The following is a 25,050-nucleotide window of genomic DNA, read 5'->3' as shown; positions in this document are numbered from 1 at the left end:
ATGTTATCAGACATGAAACAATGACTTATGTAGCCTGCAGGACCGGTACAACAATAATCCCTGTTTCAGTAGAGTGCTGTATCACAGACCATTGGTTGAATTCATATTATACAACACTGAGTGGTAGCCACGCCTACAAATCAAATATATATTTTTACAATCAATAGTGCATTTTTCCCTCCTAAGTCAACGATTATTCAAGGCTTGATGATTTATTTGACGGCCCTATGTGGCACCAACACTTTGAACTTGCCCCTAGTCGCCCCTAGTCGCCTACACGAGATACTGTATGCACACATATATTCATGTGTCACTGGGGGTTTATCTTTTTGTACCGTACATGCTCACAGCACACACGCACACAGGCACACACACACGCGCACACACACACACACACACACACACACACACACACACACACACACACAGCACAGTATGCATTACATACAGTCCTTATCGCCATGTGATGTGGCCTACGTGATGGCGTGCATTATGTGACACCAAAGGCGTCTGACACTGTGTCCTGCCCTGAACCCTCGTCCAAGGCTCCTATATATAAACATATATCTGGCCTGCACAACTGCTCTTTCCATGGTGTCACCCTGCACACATGGGAGATTTATGACCTCGCTTCTGCAGCCCCCGAGACTGTGAGGGGTGAAAGAGTCCATGTGTGTGTGTTGTAAGGTGTGTGAGAGTGTGTGTGTGTGTGTGTGTGTGTGGGGGGGGGGGGGTGGCTGAAGTTATACTTTTTCATACTGTCAGCAAACATGTTCTGCACCTCTGTACGTCTGCAGTGATTGAAGAGGTACGTCTTCAACAGAGAGTCCTGCGGGAACAGTATGTCCGTGGAAAATAGTTGATCCTTTCCTATGTGATCTGCAAACATGAGCCCTAAGGCGCTATGATTTTTTTTTTTGCACTAAGTTGTCTGGTACAGTACATTATAAGCTATGGAAAAGTATTTTAAGAGCATTACAATACTCTTTAAGTATTTTGGTGAAAATCTCTCTAATACATAATGTATGATACTGAGAGTGTGTAATCTGATCCAAGTACAGAATGTACAAACATAATGTACATACAAAAAAAAAGCTGTGCTTTCAAGAGGAGATTTCCAGGACTCTTGAATAATGAATAAGTTTGAGCAAAGAGTGCGCTACTGCCCGCATTTTTTAAGTTTGAACATGCCGGAGAAAATTAAAAAAGTATTTAAGAGATATTTGTATTACATTTTGAACAAGGAACTTTTAGGGGTTTTAGACTTTAGACTTTAAACTTTGCCAACTAGTGTTAGACCAGCAATTTCTTATTTAAAACAAGGTAACACAAGTTTCTTTTCATTTGTTTTGAAAGGCAAGGCCTTAAAAATAAAAGTATAAAATAAAATAAAAAACAGCATGAATTCAGTTATGTTGAAGAAGCACTCCTCTGAGCCTGCAAAGCTCCACACCGCATTTGGTTTCAGCTGCCCTCCTGCCCTCTTTCATAACTAGCTAAAACCCAGAACTTTGCTCCAACTGGCCCACACCTCCACCCGAACCCCAACCCACCAACACCAACCCACCACCAACACTTTCCCTCTCGGTCTTTCACTCTCTCGCTCCCTACAGTGGGATCTCACTCTAAGTGTCTTGTGGCTTTTATCCGCAGGGCTACACGCCACAGCCAGAAGGCCTGTGCGCGGTTAATTATTCTTGGATCGCTGAGGGAAAAAGAAAATGCGTTCTCTCTCTCTCTCTTTCTTTTCTTTCTTTCCTTCTTTTTTTCCCCCCTCTCTTTTGATTTTTTCCTCGCTCGGCAGCGGTTTCTCATTCATAATAGTTGGCACCGGCCTTGCACGGCCTGCCAGACATCACACCCTAACCATTTTCATTTTCCTCCTTCCCGTTTGGTTTCATTCATGTCATAGCTTTGGCAGAGGCCCGCGTCGTTTTCCTGACGCTCGTTACGCCCCCTTTGACGGCCCTCCTTTGAGTCTGAAGCTACCGTTTTGTGGCCTTGTTTACGTCAGAGATGAGGGAAAATGTCGAAACAAAGATGTGCACTGTTTTGTATCCGAGTGGAGCTGTCTTTTATAAATCAATACTGATTCAATACAGAATTAAAGAATAAGGAGAAAAAACTAAACCAAACCACAGCCCTGCAAAACATGAATTCCTTCTGAAACTCCATGCCAAGAGACTTGACTTGGATTGTGTTTGTGCGGTGTGTGTTTGTGTGGTCAAAGAAAGAGATAGCCATTAGCTAGGGATGCTAACATTCCCGTCTCTCAAAGCTGTATTTTCCTGTAACAACGTTCCCTATAGCCCTCCATGAAAATGATGCATACGTCCACAGAATAGTGCCTAGGGACGGGGCAAGGAGTGAGATGGAGTAATATTGTGCTTACAGCGAGGAAGTGAAGTTCCTTATACGCTAAAGAGTATTCAGCTGTCTCAGCCCCAAAGAAACAGCAGTTTGTCATCATACAACTACTGGAAATATGCCTCCTGACAGCAAACCTTCACGCACACGCACACACACACACACACACACACACACACACACACACACACACACACACATCTACACACACTCACAAACTGCTCTCACCCACCCCGTCAACAACCACTTTGCTAAATCTATCAAGTGCAGCTGTGGGCATGTTTTTATGCATGCACATGTACACTGCACACGTGCGTCTGCATGTGTGTGTGTGTGCGTGTGCGTGTGCGTGTGCGCGTGCGCGTGCGTGTGCATGCGTGTGTGTCTGCGTGTGTTTGCTGAGCACCATATATATTGCCTGACAATTATATTATACTGTATGTACTCCACAGATGTAATGCGTTCTCTCTCATTGGGCTGAAACCCAATCCCAGGATGAAAAAGAAAGACCGACAAAACCTAGCAGCTCTTTAGGTTAGCTAGGATTTCCCAACATGGAAACAAACAAGATGGCTACCACCAATGTCTCCAAGCAGAGCACACTCTGCAGCAGCGAACGCTGGCTGCCATCAGGCTGTGCTGGCTAGCCGGAGCGTGGAGGAGAAGAGGCTCCCGGGGCTGTTGACTGTGCGAGCGGGACCGAAGAGGGTGGCTGCGACGTGGATTAGGGCCCCACAGTGGTCCATTGTTAATTGGGCGCCATGTGTGAAAGCTACAGAGAGATTAGTTTGTACAGCTGCTGCCATTTGTCATAACTGCCCTTAACAAGACACACATGGCAACCCAAGTTACAGCCAGAGGTTTTTACAGAAAAAGGTGGAGAAAGAGAGAGAGAGAGAGGGGGGGATGGGGGGGGGGGGATAAAGAGAGAGGGAGAGAGAGAGAAAGAGAAAGTCTGCAGAGACGTGGTCTGATAGGTTGAGAAACAGACCTGGCCATAAGCAGATGAAGATGTTTCTGGGAAACACCACGCAGACGTTGCCGCGTTCCCATAAGAGGCGATGGAGTGTCGTCACCGTGTTTGAGGTTTAGCCATCTGTAAGTCAACTGAGGTCGCTTTCAGAACAAGTAACAATGAAGAAGAAAAAAATACATAAATTAAGCCTAATTTAAGCCTGCATAAAATGAACCAGTATCGGTTACAGACAGTTCAGCAGAAACTATAAAGAAAAAGCAAAGACATCACTGCAAGTTCAACTCAACTGATCCCTGTATTCTGCAAAGACAGAGGCCCACAAAACTTATGAGCTGGTGATTTGCATGGCCTAGCTGTGGCATCAAGAAAAGTTCCAAGGGAGGGGTAGAGATGTAGAGAGTTATTTTTTGGTGAGGATCCGCAAAGTAATTGCGGGTTGTAGGCTTGTGCATATGCTGCAGACCTAATTACAATCTCCACATGGTAAATCCGGAACAGGCTTTCTAAACCAGCCTCACTTTCAGCTGGTCTATGCTTTCAATTTTTGCCTGACAGACGCTGGTGCGCTGTGTTTATTGAGGAGGTGCGGTTGATTTACTCTAAATGCAGGCTTTTGCGCCAGAGTGCAGGTGAGCAATAATTGTGTGTTTGTGTGCACAGTCCATGGGTTTGTGTGGCTGTGTGTGTTTCTGGTTCCTCAAACTCAGCGCGGCTCAAATACCAGCTGGAATCTCACGCCAGAGGAGCAATGCGGGCCAATGCGAGAAGAATTCAAGCTATCTGGAGTTAGCCAGATCATATACAGTAGGCTTTGAGAACGCACCATGGTAACAGGCTTCGTTTCTCCCAAGTAAAAAAAAACACTTCTTTTCCCAATGCAAGGAGTGGTGCAGTGGCAAGGCCCATTTCACCGCGACTATTTTTTATCTGTGCCAACTGGTTGTCTTTATTAAAGAGGGTCAGTGGAAATATGTGTAGTCAAAAGGCAAATGGCGATTTTTGATGGTTTGGTGTGGTCTCTGTGGTTCAGCTACTGTCTACAAGAGATAAACTGTATCTAAAATAAAAGCACGTAAGACGTTGCACTCATCTCTCCAGCAAAGCAAAGCAAAGTTTGTTGTTTACCCAGGGTGTCGGACTAAGTACGAAACTTGTTTCCAGCCGGACCCTGCATGGAAGCCTTGCTCAAGGGCTATTCAGCAGTGATTCATGATCGATGTGATGAATTGGGGAATCGAACTAGGGACCCTCCGGTATCAAGGCCGCCCCTCTGACCACTAGGCCACCACTGCATCTGTCTGTTGCAGACAGATGCAACAGACTGTATTTTCTTTCGGTGTCTTTGATTAATTTGGCTACTCCCTGAAATTCTCTGCTGAAAAGTTGAGGGATTTTGGTGCTTTTCTCTTCTCTATTCTCCTCCCCTTCACGCTCTGTCTCTGTCCCTCTTCTGTAATGCCTCTACACAATGAGGCAGTGTGAAAACAGGATATGATTATCACAAGGGGGAAAGTGGCTGTGCAGAAACTCTTTGACATCTGTCGTTTCGGTGATTTGAGGATTGGTTTTCATGTTGTCGCAACCAACGGGATGTCCACATTTCCTCTCCTTTCACCCCCGATTTATGTCTCACTTTTATTGGCCACCCAAACTTGGCACAGGTTTACGGTTTTCGCTCGTAATTTCGATAATGGAAAAAATGTTTTACTCTTCTGCCGTTCTACCATTATTCTCATGGTCTGTCGATTTTCTTTCATCAGACAGAACCAACAAATGACACTGATGACAGAACGGCTGGTGTGTCTTGGAGAACATATCATAAGATCATCCGATATTGACTCAATAATGTCATGGGGGGACACTTTCCAACAACGAACCTGACATATGCGTGGGAAGAGCGGAGCCTCCGTTTGGGCAGGGAGTATGTTTTTTTTTTTTGATGACTCAATGGGGCGTTCGCTGAATCCTTATTCCCAAGCCCCAGACACTATATCCCCTCTTTGACCTGCTGCACTAGACATTAGATAGAATTCCTCTGGGGATTCGCACCACCCTACCCCCTCTTCATCAGGCCCTAAGCAACGGCACCACCCCCCCCCCCCCCCCCCCCCCACCCCCCCAGAAAAAGTACATTTTGCACGGAGTTGCAATGGCGGGGGCCTTTCTTTCTCTTGCCGTCTCGCTCAGGTCCTGTCGAGCCATCACAGTGACGGGCCGTATACTGTACGGCCAGACAAAAGGCGGAGACAGCCATCACTCTACGCCGCTGATCAGCCCTGTCTGGACTGAAAAGGGGTTTGATGGGGCAGAGCGGTCGGGGGGTGCTCCGTGGCAAAGTTAGCGTCTCCTGGGCAACCACCCCGATTGTCTGTTCCTGCCCTCAGTTCCCCCCTGCCCCACCCCACTACCGTCTAGCCCCTTCCCGTCAGGTCTTTTTTTTTCACTCTCTCTCTCTCTCTCTCTCTCTCTCTCTCTCTCGCTCTCTCTCTCTTCTTCTTCTTCCCCTCAGTGGCTGTTCACATGGCTCGTTCCTTGATGAAGGGGGTCTGGCTTTTGCATACCTCGGATGTGAAAGTCACAGACTGGCCTTTTGAGAGGCTGCCTTTCTTTCTCTCTCTCTCTCTCTCTCTCTCTCTGTCTCTCTCTATCTCTCTGTCTCTCTCCCTCTCTCGACAGGACTATCTTTCAGTCCGTTTGTCTGGAAACACTCCACGGACTAAAACTATTTCCATTTCTGACGTTCGGTAGCGCTCCGTTCTGCTTCTGCCTCTGTCCCACATCAATCCCCCTCTTTCCCACACAGATCCAGCTGTCCGGACACAAACGGGTTCAGTAGGTATAGGCATTGAGACGGTCAGGCCGGTACTGTAGGATGGCGTAAAGGGGATGGGTGGCCATTGGATGGAGAAGCTCAGGCACTAGCAGGGAGGGTCTTTGTGAGTGCAGGACAGTGCGGTACAGTGTAGTGCCTGGGACAGGGGGTGAATGTACCCATTTGTCTTCATTTGGGAGGGCCTGGCGGACAGGGTGGGGGTGGGGGAGCTAGCTGAGAGTAGTGGGAGGTGCCGGTTCTCCAGTCAAGTGGCCTCGAGGGGATTTGAAATGCATTCGGTGGTCCTCCCCAAAAGCCTGGGAAAGTGTGGTGAATCTGAGAACTTAACCATGAACTAACAACGTACTACAGCATACTATGGCCCTAACCATGCAATGCATGCTGGGTGATATTACTTACAAGTAACACCACTATATTTTTGGAACAAACGTCCACAAACAATTGTCTGCATATTGTTACATTCTTTCAAAATGTCCTTAATGACACAATTCAACAGATGATTTGACTAAATATTCGCTTATACATTTTTTTAAAGATCATTTGAAAGTACGAATATTTTTTCAATATATTTTCAGTATCTAAATTTGCAATATGGCATATTGCATTATTTCATATTGCTCTAAGATTATCGTCAAAATACACCCAAATGAACCTGGCCTATTGGGTTAAATTAACATTTTACTGTGTACTAACACAAAGAAATTATATTTCAGATACTCGTTTGGCAGGTTGCTATTCGACCATAATTTCAATATTTGGATGATACATGTTTCTATTTTAAATCTTGCACAGCCACATCATGTGTGCACACACAGAGCTTATGAGGAGCGTATCCATTCCTCAGTCTGCTCCCATGTTGAACTGCTGTTGGCTGCTTGTGGGTGTTTCAGCCAGTGTTGTGTGGGAGTGAGTGACTGTCTGGGGTTCATGTCCCCTTTGGCTAAATGGACATGGAGCGATCTTTAAATATACCAAACCTCCATGAACAAAACTGCTTCACAAGAACAATGTTGGTGTAACAGATACTCGCTGGGAAAAAAATAAATAACAGCCAACATTAAGTTGCACATTCTCTTAATGACTTTCACTGTAATTTCATCATAGAGATGTCAGTGCAGAGTATAGTTGATAATCAATGCATTTAAACCATTTTATTTTTTGGTTTGGGGGTGGAAATCTGTCATTGTTATTGTGAAGCAGTTCATAGGTGAACTATTAAAGATCACTATTTCCATTAGCCTGTGAGACAACACAAGGCAGTGGCCAGTTTACAGTCGGCTTGTCTCTAAAACAGACATCAACGTATTAACCACCTAATTCACAAGAACAATGACGCTGTAACAAAGAGATTCCGTTTTTTTTTTACATGCATACTATGTGAACTATGTGCAACTTAAACAAGCTGGCATTTCCTGATTTTGCACAGATAAAACAGGGCAGCCTCTTGTTTGGACGATGTGATTGGCTGCCGAGACACGACTTACTGTATTTAACCTCTGCAGAGAAAACAACTTTATTAGATTTATTGGTAATCAATTTAGAACAAATATTTGGACATTTGCTCTAAAAATGCAAAGAATATCTGAAGCTTGAAAAAAAAAAGGTATTCAGGACAGCCCTACACACCAGTTACTGACCCCACATCTGCAGCAGAATTTCAACAAAACACCTTTTCAGGCACAAACCTCCCCACAATGTATTTAAAAGGGCCCTTTCTCTCGCTTTTGATCGATTCCCGTTGCGCAAACAGCGACACAAGTAAAATTAAACACACCGCGGAGCAAAAGAGAAGAGAGTTGTAAATTTTGCGGAGAAGCAAGGCCTTCACAATTCGCTGTGGCCTCTGCTCCGGATTGCCTCGTTTCCATGGAGATTTATGTACACAGGGAACACAAAAGAAGGCTAAGGAGGTAACAGGGTCTGTTTAAGCCTTGAGGTATTTGCTCGAGCAAAACCCCGCTGCTAATAACACAAGCTTCATACTGAGTCGGGCAACCTGGCTGCACTGCACCCAGGTTGGCGTTTGGAGAAAGAGCAGGAGGTGGAAGCAAGAATGAAAGAAAACATGTAAAAAGTCAGACATGGGGGTCATATCATAAACAAGGGAACAAAAAAAGAAACCTCTAAGACAGAGTTGTAGAGAGCGCAAGAAAAGGAAAATAAGCGAAAAGAAAAGAGAACACTAAAGATTATATGTAGACACACAACCGATGCTGCCCCAGCACTGGTATAGCTCCCGGGTAAGGAGAAGAGGGATTGGGAAGACATTTAGTGAGAAGTGGAAATCAATAAGGCAAGCGGTGGAGCTGGGAGGGAGTTCTAAGTGGATTAGATGGAGAGAATGTGTTCGATAGGTTATGGCTCTGAGAGAGAGGTAGCCAGACACCGCAGGCTCTATTGCATACTAATAAGGTAGCCAGCAGAAGAGCCAAGCATGGGGTTGAGCGGTTCACTCTGCACAGAGATTTTCACAGAATGTCCCAAGAGGGACATTCTATGTGTGTGTTACATGGCTGCAAAAAAACTATATATATATATATATATATATATAGTTTTTTGCAGCCTCTACATTTTGTTTAGAAGAGTTATTTTTGCCCAGTTCACAACTGCTTCCCTCACCAGCCTGAGAATAATGTACCATTGTGAGTGCCGTTTCTCAAATCTGCACAATTTATCCAATCTCATCCAACAACAATGAAAATGGCAGAATTAAATTAAATAGAGAGAGAGAGAGAGAGAGAGAGAGAGAGAGAGAGAGAGAGAGAGAGAGAGAGAGAGAGAGAGAGAGAGAGAGAGAGAGAGAGAGAGATATGAACACAAACAGTGATGTCCTTAACGCTGTCTGCTTACAACAAGTTTTGTTTCACACTTCTGGCCTGAACCCAGCCACCCTTGATCTGGCCAAGTGCCTGAGCCCAGGACAGCTGTCAGGGCAGGAGTCTAGGGCTTGAGAAAGAGAGAGAGAGAGAGAGAGAGAGAGAGACAGACAGACAGACAGACAGACAGACAGACAGACTGAAGAAAGAGACAGAAATACAGAGGGAGAGAGAGAAAGAACCAGACAGGGAAGGAAATAAGAGAGCGAAAGAGAGAGAGAGAGAGAGAGAGAGAGAGAGAGAGAGAGAGAGAGAGAGAGAGAGAGAGAGAGAGAGAGAGAGAGAGAGAGAGAGAGAGAGAGAGAGAGAGAATGAGAGACATGGAGGGGGAGATAGAGCCAGAGAGAGAGAACAACCGAGAGAGGGGAAAAAAGAAAGAGGGAACGAAAGTAAGGGAGAGAAAAGGGAGTGAGCTTGCAGTCGCTCGACCGGGCAGTGTGCCGCGGGGGTGATTCCTGATGGCAGAGGCGGATAGGGGGGATGGACAGACGGAGGGAGGGAGGGAGGGCGGGAGGGGATAGATGTTGTGCTTAGTCACCGACCACCACTGTGACCCAGGAGGTCAGCCCACCGCACCAGCCGTGCCTCCAGCGCAGCCGGGCGTTTAAAACGAGACGCAGGCGACCGACCGCTAGAGCCCCACGCAGCCTAGTGAGGGAGAGCCAGGCAGCACTAGCCCCACTGGCTGGAAAACAGTAGCCACGCTAACTCAGCCTGGGGGTCTGAGGAAGGAGGGGGACTGGGGGAGTTGTGGCGGTGGGGGTCAGTGATACTCACTACTCCCCTTCACTTAGGTCACTGAACCACGAGGACCACCGACCTCACCAGAGCACAGAGGGAGAGAGTGTGTGTGTGTGTGTGTGTGTGTGTGGTGGTGGGGGGCACGACAAACAGTTGCCAAGAGATCCATGGTGATCCCACGACGGTTTGACCCCGATTGAGGGAGGTCAATGAGGGGAGCTTACAAAAGTAGCTACCCGGCTTCCACGTCCACCTCCACCACCCCTGACCCCCCCACTACACTCCGGGGCCAAAAGTCTTCCTCCTCCCCCCCACGTGCCTCGCAGGCTGCAAATGGCTATGTTTTCACTGATCTGTTTTGCTCAATTAAACTTCAGAGGACACCCTGCCACATCTCTTTGCAGAGGTCACGACCCCAGGGTGCAGGGGCTAAGTCTCGCTCTCGTAAAACAAGGTCTCTGTTAACACGACGGCCGGCACATATTGCGAGGTAATCCATCCGGATCCGCAAGCTATCTGGATGGTGAGGGGGGGTGGGGGGGAGCTTGTTGGAGAAAGGGGGTAAAAATGCAAGGTAATGATGTTTTATGGCCGTGTTAACTTTCAGCACCGGAGTAATGGGTAAGCTACTTGACCCTGACCCCTCGAGTCTCCCACCGGAGCACCTAACCAATCCTTTTCTGTCACTGGTTATAAGGGAACCCATAGATAACTTTCAAAGAAGCTCATTTGTAAGGGAATTTGTTTTGTGGGTAATGACAAGTCCAACTGACATCCCAGATTTAATGTGCCTAAGCTGTCTCCTGTAAAGTTCATTCAGAGTTATGGCAACTCCGGGCCAAATAAATACCAATAATTGCTGCTCAGAAAAATCCCCCCCAAAAAATCCCCAAGATCCCTCAATGTGATAAAAATCTAAAATATCTATCTCACATTATCTTTGCAAAATATACATTTTTAGCCAACTTATAACTAGTGTAATGATGACTGCAAAATGTCGATCTAAATTTGTACAGAGGAATGTTCAATGTGCTTTACTGAAGCTTAGCTTAAATACACAATGAATACTTTCCTACATTCGTGGAAGAAACAGTGATGAGTAATAAGTGGAAACCAAATGAGGATGAGGAGGAATTCGAACGTGTCTGGACATGAACATCATCTATTCATCACTGATGACTATTCCCTCAAGAAGTAAAACCAGGCATGCAATATCTCAATACAGGTGGCGAATTTGGATGATTAAAGGAAGAATTAAAATATCTATTTGATCCAACGAGGGTAACTTACGATAACCGTATCTTGGGTGGCTCTGTTATAAACCAGGGTTAGTGCCACTGTGTGTGCCCATGAAAAGCCAAGGCCCGCTATTGAAGACAAGCTGCCAGTTGGCACAAAGGATGCCACAGCCACCACTCCCTGCCCCCAGCGGGCATTCATCTGGGCATGCACATGGGCGCTATAGCTTTGCTCTGCCTGGCTAAATGCTATGCCCAACAACAAGGGGAGGGCTGAGAGCCGTCTCTAAATTCACCCAATGCAAAATCGCTGCCAACTCGGCGACCTTTCTCATGCAATGACCCAGGGAGAATCATGAACAAATACATATTTGGCTTATAAAAAAACAAAACAAATAGAAATTAGGGGGGAAAAGCATGGCATCAACATATTTGATGTGATTCTGTTTCATTACACTGCAATACACGTAAGCAATTGCCAGTGATCCAATGCATGGATGTAAACAGAGTTTAGACCCATTTCGCTTTTTTTGTAGCGATTGAGCACATAGGCTAGATTGAGTTTCAGGGACAGCCGTTTCGTGGGTTCTTTGTGTTCGATTGTTTGTTTGTTTGTTTCATGCAGTTGCAGTAGAACAAAGGTGGCGGGTTTCCATTCTGCCACTGTCAAAAACTTTCCAACGTGCCCACTGCATTGCGGATGCCAACCAACGAATCAAAGGCACGCTGCAAGCAGACAAAGAGGGTTTGATGCCAACCTCCGAACCTCTAACAACCATTACTGGCGATTTCCCTGCCTCCCTGGCACGGTGCAAAACAAAATGGCGCCGCACTGCACGCTACCACAATATGGCTGCATTGTCTGGAGATGGGCACTGCTTGGTAACTGGGAGAAAAGGATAAAACGCTTTTACTCAAAATACCGAAAAAAAGAACACCGCCCTTCCGTCATTGCGATGCCGTTAAAAGACTTCCGTTACAGCGTTTGTCACAAGTTACAAAAGAAATACAAATCGTGAGGGCAATTGTAAAGGAACGCGTGATATGCGAGATGTGATTGGAAAATCACCATTCAAATATTCTCGTCAATTAGGAAATCTATCAATATTTATTTCAAACAAAGGTAAATTTTCCCCCTCAAAGTATGCTACACAGTAAAAATCAATTTTGCTAATTGAAATCCAAAAGCATACAAATGGAACCAAACAGGACTTTTACGGGTCCATTTGGTTCCATTGTACACTTTCGTACAATGGAACAATTAACAGATAAATGATTTTAACTTAGAAAATAACTGTTTTAAATTGTTATATTCAAAACATCAGCTGACCAAATGGTGCACTCCGTCCTCGTTCCGTCAAGTCTAGCAAAAGTGCTACTTATTCAATCATGTCTCTTATATTTTAAAATAACAAACGAGCACCAGAGAGGCATTCTGTGATTCTGTGATACTGAACAGTTAAAAAACACAGCAGATGCCAACCGAGGAGGCAGCGGCATCCTACAAAAGACACAAAGGAGGTCTGATGCCAACCCTGGTGCCAATGGCAACCATTATTGTCTCTCTGCTGTGCCTTCTGCTTTCCCTGGCACTTATCAAACACAAAATGGCGCTTGGAGTTTGATGATAATGAGCTAGCTATACTGACATTTGAAGGGGGCTCGCACAAGAACACAGTGTAGAAAAGAATGGTGTTCATTGGATAATGTTTAAAAATCGCAGATCATTATATCCTTTAAAATGTTGTTAATTTAAAAGCGTCACGCTCATAGGCGAGAAGTTCAGCGAAATTCAGTAGCACGTAATGCAGCAGCCATTTACATTACATAGATATCTCATTTTGAATCTCAGCCTTTATGCATAGGAGTGAACTTAATCTGGCCACTCTTTATCTTCATTTAAGTCTAATCAAGAGAAGGGTATTTCAAATAGGACCAATATTACAGAAAAGCAAGAATGTCTAAAATGTAGAGAACAAAATGACAGTGAAGTGAGGCCTTTAACAACAATAAGGCTAACTCATTAAGCAGGAGACAGCATTACATCGTGTATTGAAAAAGCTGCTATGAAGTTATGCAACAGTCTGAAAAAAGAAATTCACTACTAGTACTACTGATGTCCAAACGCTACTACAGTCCACAAACATTGTGGATTATTAAATGGACTGCATATAAACAGCATTATTACAGAACGTGTGCAAAAATGCAACTTTTACTTTCACACTTTTACATAACCTAAAATGGAATTATGAAGTGTCACATTTCTACCTGCAAATGGTTGAGGTGGAAAAATGTCCAACCATCTATTTGTGAATTTTACCATTCAAATTCAGAGATTAAATTGCAATGGTTATTGATTATCACAATTTTGCTGTAAAAGTACAGGATGATTTTTTTGGGGGGCAAAAAAAGAACATTTAAAAAATGGTGTTTTGAAAAAGTATTGTAATATACGGTATTCAATTGAAGCTCATACTCAAAAGCACATGAATTCAGATTTCACATTGCTGACAATAAAACCTTTCAGGGATTAAGAAAATAATGATTTTCCACATAACAGCAGTATTGATTTAAAATAACAAATTGAATGGGGAGTATCGCTCCTGAAATGTATGTGAAATGTATTTGATTGGAGAATTTTCAATTCAGTCAAATTGAAAAATACCAAAGTTGAAGTCACATGTTAAGCTGAACAAACAGTGATGTGTAGATTTAAAATGAATCAAATGTGGTCCTGACTGTCCTCTATACTTTATCTGCATTATACTATTCCACAAGTTTGCGGTCAAGATAAGAACAAAAAGGATTGTGTCTTGATTGTGTGTGTGTGTGTGTGCGTGTGCGTGTGCGTGTGCGTGTGTGTGTGTGTGTGTGTGTGCGTGTGTGTGCGTGTGACGTGTGCGTGTGCGTGTGTGCGTGTGAGAGAGCTCACTAATCCTCTGAGTGCATATTAGCAGCACTATTGCTAATCTACATCAGTGCACATCCAAAGCGCACATGACATTCACACACTCATTGTATCTGTGACAAACATAGCTGTGGTCCCAGCTACTGTCCAACAAGCTTGCCACAAAGTCAAGACATGTGACCCTTGACCCTGCCAACCTGTCATGCACACATTTGTGCCAACATACATACACACGCACACACACACATGCACGTGTGCACACACACACACGCACACGCACACGCACACACACACACACACACACACACACACACACACACACACACACACACACACACACACACACACACACACGCACAGATCATTCACACCGTGGAGGAGCCTACCTTGGTCCTGGACATAGTATGCTAGAAACAAGTCCAGCTCCTTGACCGACACTGTTATGTGGTGTGGCTGGACGCAAAGTGCTGGGTTGGTGCAATGCGGAGACTTGACGAGGCGCTCGCCGTCTGTACTTTCCAGAGGGATGCCTTTGAAGAGGATGACCATCACCAGGTCCAGGCGCCAAACTTTGTCGGCCTGCCGCAAGCAGTCGATCCTGCGGATCTTCCCCTTCTGGTCCGGGTTGGAGAGCACGCAGCACGGGTGTTTCTTGCCCGTCACGCTGAGGACAAAGTCCTCCCGGTACTCCTGGCGAATGTCCTTGCGGAGCTTGGCCAGCAGCCTGGATGCCCACTTCTGCTTCACCTCAGGCTTCTCGCTCAGCAGCTCGTCCTTGACCGCGCGCTCCTCGTCCTTGGACATCCGCTTCTCGTGCTTCTTGAAGTACTTGCGTTTCCTGGCCTGGAGGTTGAACCATGTGTAGGCGATGGCACGGACATGAGGGAGAAGAGCCTCGATGAAGGGATGAAATTCATCCTGGAGCGGTTCCGGGGAAAGGGATGCACCGGGACGAAGAGGAGGGAAGAAAGGAAGGAAGACAGAAAGAGATAAAGTTAAACACAAACTATTTGCAGATGAAATGTTCATCAGTCGGCCTGTAAAAAAGTTAAGACTATAATAAAAGTAAACAGTTTCAGTTTAGTATGGTCTTGTCATGTGATAACGTCATAATGTCAGTTTCAACATTTATACAGGTAAAAGGCACTCTCTTTACCATCCTAAACGTATCTGGATGTATTGCAGGTACCACAACCAAATTACACTGTTTATATCAACTGCCAGCGCCACAATAGGAGAAGGCACAGCAGCTCAAGTCTCCCCTCTCCGCTCTCCGAGCATGCTCTGAGCGGGAGTCCCATGCTGCTGCTGACGGAGAGAGCATGCGCCCCGCGCACTTGGATTTCTCTTATCAAGGTAGCCGAGCCACATACCAATGTGAACTTGTCCCATGTTCAGTAAGGAAGGAGGATAGGGGGGGGCAGGGGTACAGGACTGGAGTAGATTCCAACAAATGCACAAATAAAATAGAGTAATCTTCTCTGTGAGCACAAGCGCTCCTACATCAACTCTGTGTTCCATGAGTAGTGGGTCTACGGTCAAGGAACTGTAAAAGCTGTATATTGTATAATAAATAACAAATATAGGAACTTAGTGGAAGCTAGTATTTGTACGTTTGAGACGGGACTATGTTTGTGATCCTTCCAAATCCCACACTGTGTTGACATTAACGCACGCCATGACACTTGACCGCGTTCATTCCAAAATCTGACTGAGCTTCGACAACGAAAATAGAATTCTGGCCTAGTCTGCAAATTCTTTGTTGCTTCTGACTCTGCACCCCATAAAAAATGTGCTATTGAGTAATATCCCGCAAATATATTTACGTGAAATTATTTTATTTAATGCTGGTAGAATCTCCTATAAAAATGTTATATACATTTTTGTGTCATAGTATAGTGCAATTTATACCACAGCTTTTCTTTATGTATAACTTATTTCTGAGACGGGGCTTAAAGGAGAGGAAATGTGAGCTTTTGATCAACAAAAAAAAAGTTTGTGTGTGTGTATATAGAAATATATATATACATATATTTATACATATAGTACATCATTGTTTTAACCTTACAACTAATAGTATTCCTGCGAGCTGGGAGATAGGAAGAAAATACTGTACAACAAACCTAAACGTATTAATACTGTAGGTTTATTTCACGGTATCACTAGGACAACTGTAAAAAAAAAAAAAGAAGAAAATATAACTTTTCAGTGTACATTCCCTATAAGTTTTGGAATGTGCTGTGAAATATGGGGATTAATTTGGTACTGAATTATCTGAAATTATAGTAGCTGTGGGTGAGAAGTGGAAACATGAACATGTCATTGTTTTAGGTCATTAAAATGTCAAACTGAATAACCATAAGACGCTTCATTTGAACGGGGCCTTTGAAGAGTTAAACCACATATTGTTCTTTGTGTAGGCAGGCAGGCTATGGGAAACCACAGACATCCACTCCCTATCTATGCTTGCCGCTGGTGCTCCAACCGAGAAGCCACATTTCTGGGCCTCCCTTTCATGCCAATAAAACTTTAAACTCGTGTTTGGTATAGTTGTCAAATAATAATGAAATTAAAATTACAGACTTCAGTGATGTTTTGTGATATACAATACTTTACAAACTTTTAAACAACAGTGTGTCATCTTGAGCGTAAAAAGTGTAAAATAAAAAAATAAAAAAATCTAAACAATTTATTTAATTGCCATCTCCCTAAAGTTGACTGTGACACTGAGAAAGGTGAGTATAGGCCTAATACTGGGAATAAATATACACGGTAGCAGCTTTTCCCCCCTAAATGTGTTATACACTTGTGGTTTCCGGTCAAAAAACAATCAAAATATTGAGTTAATATTTTAAACCAGACTAAAACCAAGCTCTCTTAAGATAAATGACTTGGCGAGGAGGCCCTATGCAGTGCACTTCAGCTGAGGCCATAAAAGCACAATCCTCTTAAGTACAAACTAAACCACATCTCAGTCAATCACTTACTTATGCCAAGTAAAATATAAACAGTAAAACTGAGTCAGCCAAACAGTCAGCTACTCTGTCCAAGTCCTGAGTCAACCTTATCATTAGTATCTCTTCATTCAGTGAAAGTGCCTCCATCTCCGCACAACTTGTTTTTTCTTAAAATGCAAGTGTTTCTGCACTACAAATAAAAATATGCACAAGACAAAAATATTAAATAGAGGTTAGACAAGGTCCTATTGTGTATGTAAGGTTATTTGAGGGCGTGAACAAACTAATTAAACTTGGCAGAAATTGTGCATGCAGGTATGAATTATACCGGATTATCAAGGTGACAATTATTGTTGCTTCCTTGGGTAACAGGATAGCTGGGCACTAGGGACATCTGGGCACCTCGGTTGTAAAATTGGCTATTTTGTCCAAAATGTAAAAAGATATACATATATATTTGGAAAATGTTTTAAGTAAAATAAAGTATACTTGATTAGAACATGCTTAAACATTCGACAATTAAGGTCTAATATTTCTACAATTGCTACAAATTGCTACAAAACCTGTTTATCCAGTCATTTTGGGGCATAAACAAGAAGTTGAAGGATAAATGTAAGTCTGATAATGATGTACCGTGCATGTTCACATCATGTATATACCTCGATGTAAAATTGCCTATCTTTGCGCACAACTTTACGCAGTTGGGGAGCAGCTCAGCACATAGGCTATTTGATGGTTCGGGTTTGACTCTGGATTTTCACTGGACTCTGATCTTTTCCTGTATCTATAAAGCCAACGTAACGCTGTTGTAACACTGTCCTCACCTTAAACCACACCGTTTAGATCGATAACCTACATTTAGTTCTGTTTGAACAACCTATATCCGCCAAAGCGGCGATTCCCCTTACCGCCCGAGGTCGGTGGAACATTATTTACATGGATTATGAAATATATATTCACGAGGACAGGAAATTGAACGATCTTTAACAAAAAAAAACGTGCACACCGAATGATTATAGCCTATTACGCTGTGGTAATATTTCAAATAGCAAGAGTAGGCATCAAACAACGGCAGGTCAGTAACAGTTTAAAGGAGTAGTTCACCCCAAAGAAATACGTATTTTCTATCAATTACACAGCCCATGAAGCCTTGAATTCATGGAGATTTGTTTGTTTTTGTAGCATTCCTGAGCCAATAATTTGATGACCGGCGGAGACTCAAAGAGTCTCCTACCGAGTCTCCTACTGACCGATGACCCATCAAATTATTGGCTCAGGAATGCGACAAAAACTAAATAATCTACATGATTTCAAGGCTTCGTGGGGTGTGTAATTGATAGAAAATAGGCTACGTACTTTTTTTGGGGTGAACTACTCCTTTAAATAAATAAAAAAAACAAAGAAAGACACAAATACCTGAGTCAGACAAATGGGAGAATACATGGCGAGCCAGTCCAGTCGCGCACAAAACCAATGTTATTTCGAGTGATTCCCGTGAAGTGTGCGGATCACTTTATTATCGCGCCATTCCTCCTTGCAGGGCCGACGACACTGACTGTGTGCACCGTGCGTTCACTTCTGATCCGCGTCCGAAAGATTATCCAAGAAGAACATCCATGGAAAACCGTGATGATCCGAAAGATTGTCGTTGTGTCTCTGAGTTGTAAAATGTAAAGTACGGCTATGATAAAAGAAAAAAAAAAAAAGTTCACATGCACGCGTAACGGCACTTTTGTAGCCTATGATTAAAAAAAAGAAGGAAAAAAAAAGTTCAACATGCACGGCGTAACTCTAGTTTCTAGTTCTAAATGCCTCCGATCGGACTCGTACTAACGCCGGTAACTGAACAGCCCTGCTGCCGGGGTTGGATGGATGATCATGGATGGATGGATTTGATGGGTGTTTAGCGCTTCTCTCTCTCCAGTTTCAGAGTGATATCTGCTTCATACACGCATCGTGTACAGCGATGTGTGCACGCAACGCAACGCACGCTCCCGCGTTTCAAACTTGATATGAAATGGACCTGCATGCATATACACCTTCAGCCCTGCATGCACGATCCCAGGCAGCAGCAAATCACACACACACAACTTTTTTTTTTCTCTCTTTCACCCACGTAATTACATAGTCACACTCCTCCTCCTCCTCCTCCTCCTCCTCCTCTCCTGCTGCAAACACATTCCATATTATCAACCATCTATCCCACCGACCGAACTATTCTGTTCTCTCTTCTGCACAAAACCACTGTGTTCATTTAAAAACTCTGCGAGTGTACAAATGGGACCGATCGAATGGTAATGGTGGAAAAAGTATTTTTTATTTTTTTTACTTAAGTAAAAGTATCAATACTGCAATGTTAGAAGTACTCTGTTACAAGTCCGGAATTCAAAATTTACTTGAGTAAAAGTACAAGAGTATTGGTATCAAATGTAGGCTACTTAAAGGAACCCAAAGTAGAAAGTACACATTGTGCAGAATGTCCCATTTCAGGTTTTCAAATGTATAAACATCTTTTGAAAATTGCAGATCTATTGTAGATCTGCTATTTTCAAATGGCCGAAATAAGTAGTGCTGAAGTGGTTAATGTATGTTTTGTAATAATAATCAAAATCTACAAAGTAACTAGTAACTAAGATTTTCAAATAATTGTAGTGGAGTAAAAGTAGCCTACCATATTTTCCTCTGATCTAGTGGGGTAGAAGTAAGAGTACTGAAAATTGGAAATACTCCAGTAAAGTAAAAAATACCTCAAAATTGTACTTAAGTACAGTACTTGGGTAAATGTACTTAGTTACTTTCCATCACTGAGCTGCTATAGGGCTACAATTTATTTCTGAGAGGATTCTTTTATGGGCTCAGCCAGGTCAGGAGGACTTTGGACCGGTGCCTCCCTCCGGAGTGTAACTTTATTCCTGCACACACACAAAGTCGTGCGCCCTTTTAATCGCACTTTATGTTTCAAGAGCAAAGCACTATTAACTTCTTTATTAAATTAAATTAAATCGTCTTGCAGATTTACAGCAGCAGCAGCGACACAATCGTTAACTGATCCCCTGAAACAGCAATTCCACTCTCATCCCTTCGACATTTATAGCCGTGTAAAGGGGCTAATACTGGGCCCTGTAATGATGATAATCCACCAAATATAAAGGTTATCTCTGCAAAAATGTACCTTTTTAGTGTGTGTGTGTGTGTGTGTGTGTGTGTGTGTGTGTGTGTGTGTGTGTGTGTGTGTGTGTGTGGGGGGGGGGGTTAGGGTTAGGGTTAGGGTTGGGGGGGGGGGTGCAAGATGCAGCTTTTTGTTGGCCAGAGTGAGTTATGCATGGGGGGGGGCTAAGTCTGATAGGCTACATAAAAAATCATCAATCATCAATCTACTATAACAGAATAACATTATCTAATATTATTCAACTTGACTGAAAAAGTTTCAGGCTACCTGAATGACTATTTTTGTGTAGGCTGGTGGGGTAAAAAAAAAAATCACAAATCTGTTCTGTGTGTATAGCCTATATCTTTAGGCCTAGTGTATGTGTAGGTTAATGAGATAATGTTATTCAAATTGTGTGTGTGTGTGTGTGTGTGTGTGTGTGTGTGTGTGTGTGTGTGTGTGTGTGTGTGTGTGTGTGTGTGTGTGTGTGTGTGTGTGTGTGTGTGTGTGTGTGTGTGTGTGTGTGTGTGTGTGTGAGGCTGTCTGTGTGGCTGTCTGTCTCCGACACAGAATAGTCCAACATTCCAAATGAAGTTCATTCGCCAATAAAGGGGCGTGGAGGGTTAACGTAGGTTACTGTAGAATCGGTGCCAAATTGACACGTCTTTTGGCGCTACAGTGTTGTTGTTACATTGTTTCCAGCCATGTAACAACCCACTTATTACTCCATCGTATTGGTTACATTTCTCTTGGCAACCACCACCACGCGTTATTTTACTACCATACAGCAAAATGACTAAATGTCATCATCATAGATATCATCCTAACATCTCAGAAACATGTTCACGTACCATCGCACTGTACTGCATGGATTGACTGTGGGTCCTGGAGCCTTGATGAGACACAAGCCGGTAGAATCACATTTCTCACGTTGTTCAACTTTGTGCTTTAGGAGGCTGTTTCTCTTGCAAAAAAAAAAAAAAAAAAAAGTCAATACCGGAAGACAATTCTTGGCAGAAGGCGGTCAAATCAAGTTAAGAGCACCTCGATTTTTTTTTCTCTCTCTTATCTTCCTTCCTCTTCGCAGTCTTTACTTTTTGGATCGGATTTTTTTTGGGGTTGTTCGGTTGGATTTTGAACGCGATCCAGAAGAGGTTGAGTTTTGGAAACTGGGAAGCAGGTCTCCGCCTTCACTTTCACTGACTGACTGCCGCCCCTCCGACGGGCTCTCACCAGCCCACTGAACGCTGCTCTCCTATTGGCTGCCACTACTGCCCCGGGGACAACTATCCCATAGCCTGACGGCCGCACTGTGATGTTATGTATCATATGCAAGTGGTGGGAAGAAGTAGTCTACTCTGATAAATAAAAAATAAATACAAGTAGCAATACCATAAGGTAGAAATACTGTTACAAGTAAAAGTCATATATTCAACATTTTGACTTAGTAAAAGTGCAAGTGTTCTCATCAAAATATAGGCTACTTACAGTAGTATTGTCACATCACAGGTTTACAGTTACAGGTGTAAATAAATGGGTGAAATTCGTTATTGCGCAAGCTCCATTAGTTTTTTTTTGGTTTGTTTTTTTCAGAAAGAGAAAAGAAAAGAGGGGGGGGGGGGCAGGTAGAGCAAGGAGAAAAAAAAAAAAAAAACAGTAGAGAAAAAAATGCCAAAAGTAGATATCTACTCTATATATATATACACAGCATAATCCAGCTTGTACAGTACATGAGGTTAGACATACAGTAAGATGCATGATGCATGGACATAGCAGCAGGTATATGTTGGTGCATTGTACATGAGATTAAGGTGCGAAGAGAGTATCAGTGTATTGTCAGGTTCAACCACATGTAGCCTATTCATTATGCATAATGGCCCTTTTCACAATCATATTATTGCATTTATAATTAATAAGTAATGCATTCATGTGTTCATCACTTTAATGTTGCAGCTGGTAAATGTAGGTCTGATTTGAAGGACTTTGTGCTGCTGGGTATAACTTACCTAATAATACATAATAATAATCTATGAGTTAATGTACGTTTTGTAGCAATATTCAAGATATGCAAAGTAACTATAAAATAAAGCTGTCAGATAACTGTAGTGGAGTAGAAATACTCAAGTAAAAAGTAAAGTAAAAGTACCCCAAAATAAAGTACAGTAAGTACTTACGTACAGTAGTTGAGTACATAGTTTAATTCCACCACTGCAACTTAAATCAAACAAGATAATTCAATTGCTACCTCTTCAAAGATTCCACAGAGAAGCACTGTAAATGTATCCATTAAACTGAAGATGGAAAATTGGACAAGGTTTTCCCCTCAACATGTTTGATGTAAATCTGTCAACGTAATTCATATTATTACATTAAATTCCACTGTTGCATTTGTTGTGGTGTGTGGCCTACCATGTTCCCTGTCAACAGTCAGTCAGCAGTGAAAACCAGCCAATCATGGCACAACCATCTCTTCAGGCCATAGGATCTCTTCGGGCCATGGGAAACTGTGTACCCTCGGCCCCTCACTTCCGCCCGCCTGACTCACTGTACTGTTTGTGTGACTGATGTGTTGTACTTGCATGACCATAGGTCAGCATGCAAGACCACTGGTCAGTGTGCATGTCAATAGAACACAGGTCAGCATGCAATGTGACCCCAGTCAGTGTGTCGGTTGTGTCAGTTGTCAATAGAACATACATAGGTCAGCATGCATGACCCCCGGTCAGTGTGCATGTCAACAGAGCATAGGTCAACGTGCATGACCCCTGGTCAGCGTGCATATCAGTAGAACATAGGTCAACGTGCATGACCACGGGTCAGTGTGCATATCAGTAGAACATAGGTCAGCAAGCATGACCATAGGTCAGGGTGCATGTCAATAGAACACAGGTCAGCATGCATGAACACCGGTGAGAGTGCACGTCAATAGAACTTAGCGTGCATGACCATAGAACGGCGTGCAAAACCATAGAACAGCATGCATGACCATAGATAGGTCAGCTACATGACCAGAGGTCAACTACATGACCATAGGTCAACTACATGACCACACGTTCAGCATGCATGGCCATATACACATACTGTACATGTATGTAGGCTAAATGTCTATGTGCATGACAGTCAGATCAGCGCTTCAGTCATCTTGAACTGTCTAGTATCAGGGGATTGATATTATACACAGTATGATTAAGAATTAGGTAATATATCTATTCTCACCTAACAAGTAGCCCACCAATAGAGATGACTAATAACAATGATACAGAAATAGGCATATTATTATTATTATTAGCAGTGTAATAATAATAATATTCCCAGGCCGGCCATTTTATCAAGTTATAGACCTACCATAAAATAAATTATACGCTACCTTACCACAACAAGATTTTGTTCTAATAGGCTATATGAGCCCCTGCCTTGAATACACATGGTAACTTATCATTTATGATTCATTCCACAAACAATGCCACAAATTAAGTAATACGCATTAAGCCGTATAAGTAGCCATAATGTGATGATCAATGATGAATGATGGTTTCAGAGATAACGCCAATCTAATACTTAATGTGTATCTAATCAAATTAAGGCCGACTTGAACCATACAAAGGGGTTTTGCCTATTTAATATAATGTCACGCTAATAATAGATGAAATGATAAGTATGAATCATTGTCATCCATTCAAATTGGCCTCAACACATGCATGGCGTGGAACACACACACACACACACACACACACACACACACACACACACACACACACACACACACACACACACACACACACACAGTGGTGTAAAGTAACTAAGTACATTTACCCAAGTTCAAATTTTCAGTACTTTTACTTCTACTCCACTACATCTAGAGGCAAATATTGTACTTTTACTCCACTACAATTATTTGAAAACTTTAGTTAGTAGATACATTAACCACTTCAGCCCTATATACATTTTGGCCATTTGAAAATAGCCGATCTACAAGCTCACAATGCGTCGCATCGCAATGTATTGTGTGCTTGTAGATCTGCTATTTTCAAAAGATTGTTATAAATTTCATACATTTGAAAACTTGTGAAATGGGACATTTTGCATAATGAGTACTTTCTACTTGTGGTACTTTAAGTACATTTTGATACCAATACTTTTGAATACAAACATTTTGAATTCTGGACTTTTACTTGTAACAGAGTATTTATACATTGCAGTATTGATACTTTTACTTAAGTAAAACATTTGAGTCCTTTTTCCACCACTGCGCGCGCGCACGCACGCACGCACGCACGCACGCACGCACGCGCGCGCACACACACACACACACACACACACACACACACACACACACCTTTCCATGCAACTGGAATGCAAAGTTTTAGTCTTTCAGATTGTATTGATAGGTCCATTTGCTGCTCCAATAATCCCTCACTCTCACTCTCTCCCTCGTTAATTTTCACAACTGTGACATTTTCAAGGTCTATAATATTAATTAGGGCCATTTTACACAATATGGAACGTGATTCTGATAAAACATTTGATGACAGTAGCACATATATTTTTTATGAGAACCATTACTTGAGATTAAATTGCTTCATATTTAGTATCACATGGGGATTTATTGTATTTAGTTTCCAATTGTCTTTATTTTTCTAGGCTGTCTAAGGCCATATTTGTCTTTCTTACAACAGACGACGGATTGAATTGATTTAAAATATTTCGTTAGCATAGTTATTAAATTGATACTTTCCCAGTTATCATCAACTATATTACGTTATAAAATATAAGACCGTCATTAAAGCACATTGTAAGAACTGTCTTAATATTCAGCTTTCTCCTTTGTGTCTGCTGCCTCCATGTGGTGAGAAAGGGGACTGCGGTTTTCTGAAAGTAGTCGGACTGGAGGACGGTTACACTGTTGTTGACCATTGACCAGTGGTGGAAAGTAACACTTTTTAGGTACTTTTACTTTACTGGAGTATTTCCAATTTTCAGTACTTTTACTTATACTTGACTACATC

The 25,050-nt window shown here is 42.8% G+C and overlaps 1 protein-coding gene across 5 annotated transcripts in view; it reads right to left on the bottom strand.

Moving 5' to 3' along the window:
• The window catches only part of LOC311035459 (nuclear factor 1 B-type-like), a 92,339-nt gene extending 71,113 nt beyond the window's left edge, over positions 1-21,226 (bottom strand). For 3 of the 5 annotated variants that reach the window (XM_084043676.1, XM_084043680.1, XM_084043677.1), the window contains exons 1-2: positions 18,313-18,940; positions 14,326-14,857 (exon numbers count right to left, since the gene is read on the bottom strand). In XM_084043676.1, coding sequence (XP_083899802.1) covers positions 14,326-14,857; positions 18,313-18,339 — 559 coding nt within the window. In that variant the 5' untranslated portion in view covers positions 18,340-18,940. Of the gene's footprint in view, positions 1-14,325; positions 14,858-18,312; positions 18,941-20,895 lie in introns of those variants that run through there. The other 2 variants (XM_084043678.1, XM_084043679.1) reach the window with 1 other exon arrangement.
• Positions 21,227-25,050: the final 3,824 nt, after the last annotated feature.

This window comes from Gymnoscopelus microlampas (assembly GCF_963454915.1).
Source record: "Gymnoscopelus microlampas genome assembly, chromosome: 19".
Classification (NCBI taxonomy): Eukaryota; Metazoa; Chordata; class Actinopteri; order Myctophiformes; family Myctophidae; genus Gymnoscopelus; species Gymnoscopelus microlampas.
This window is presented reverse-complemented; position numbering and strand designations above follow the sequence as displayed.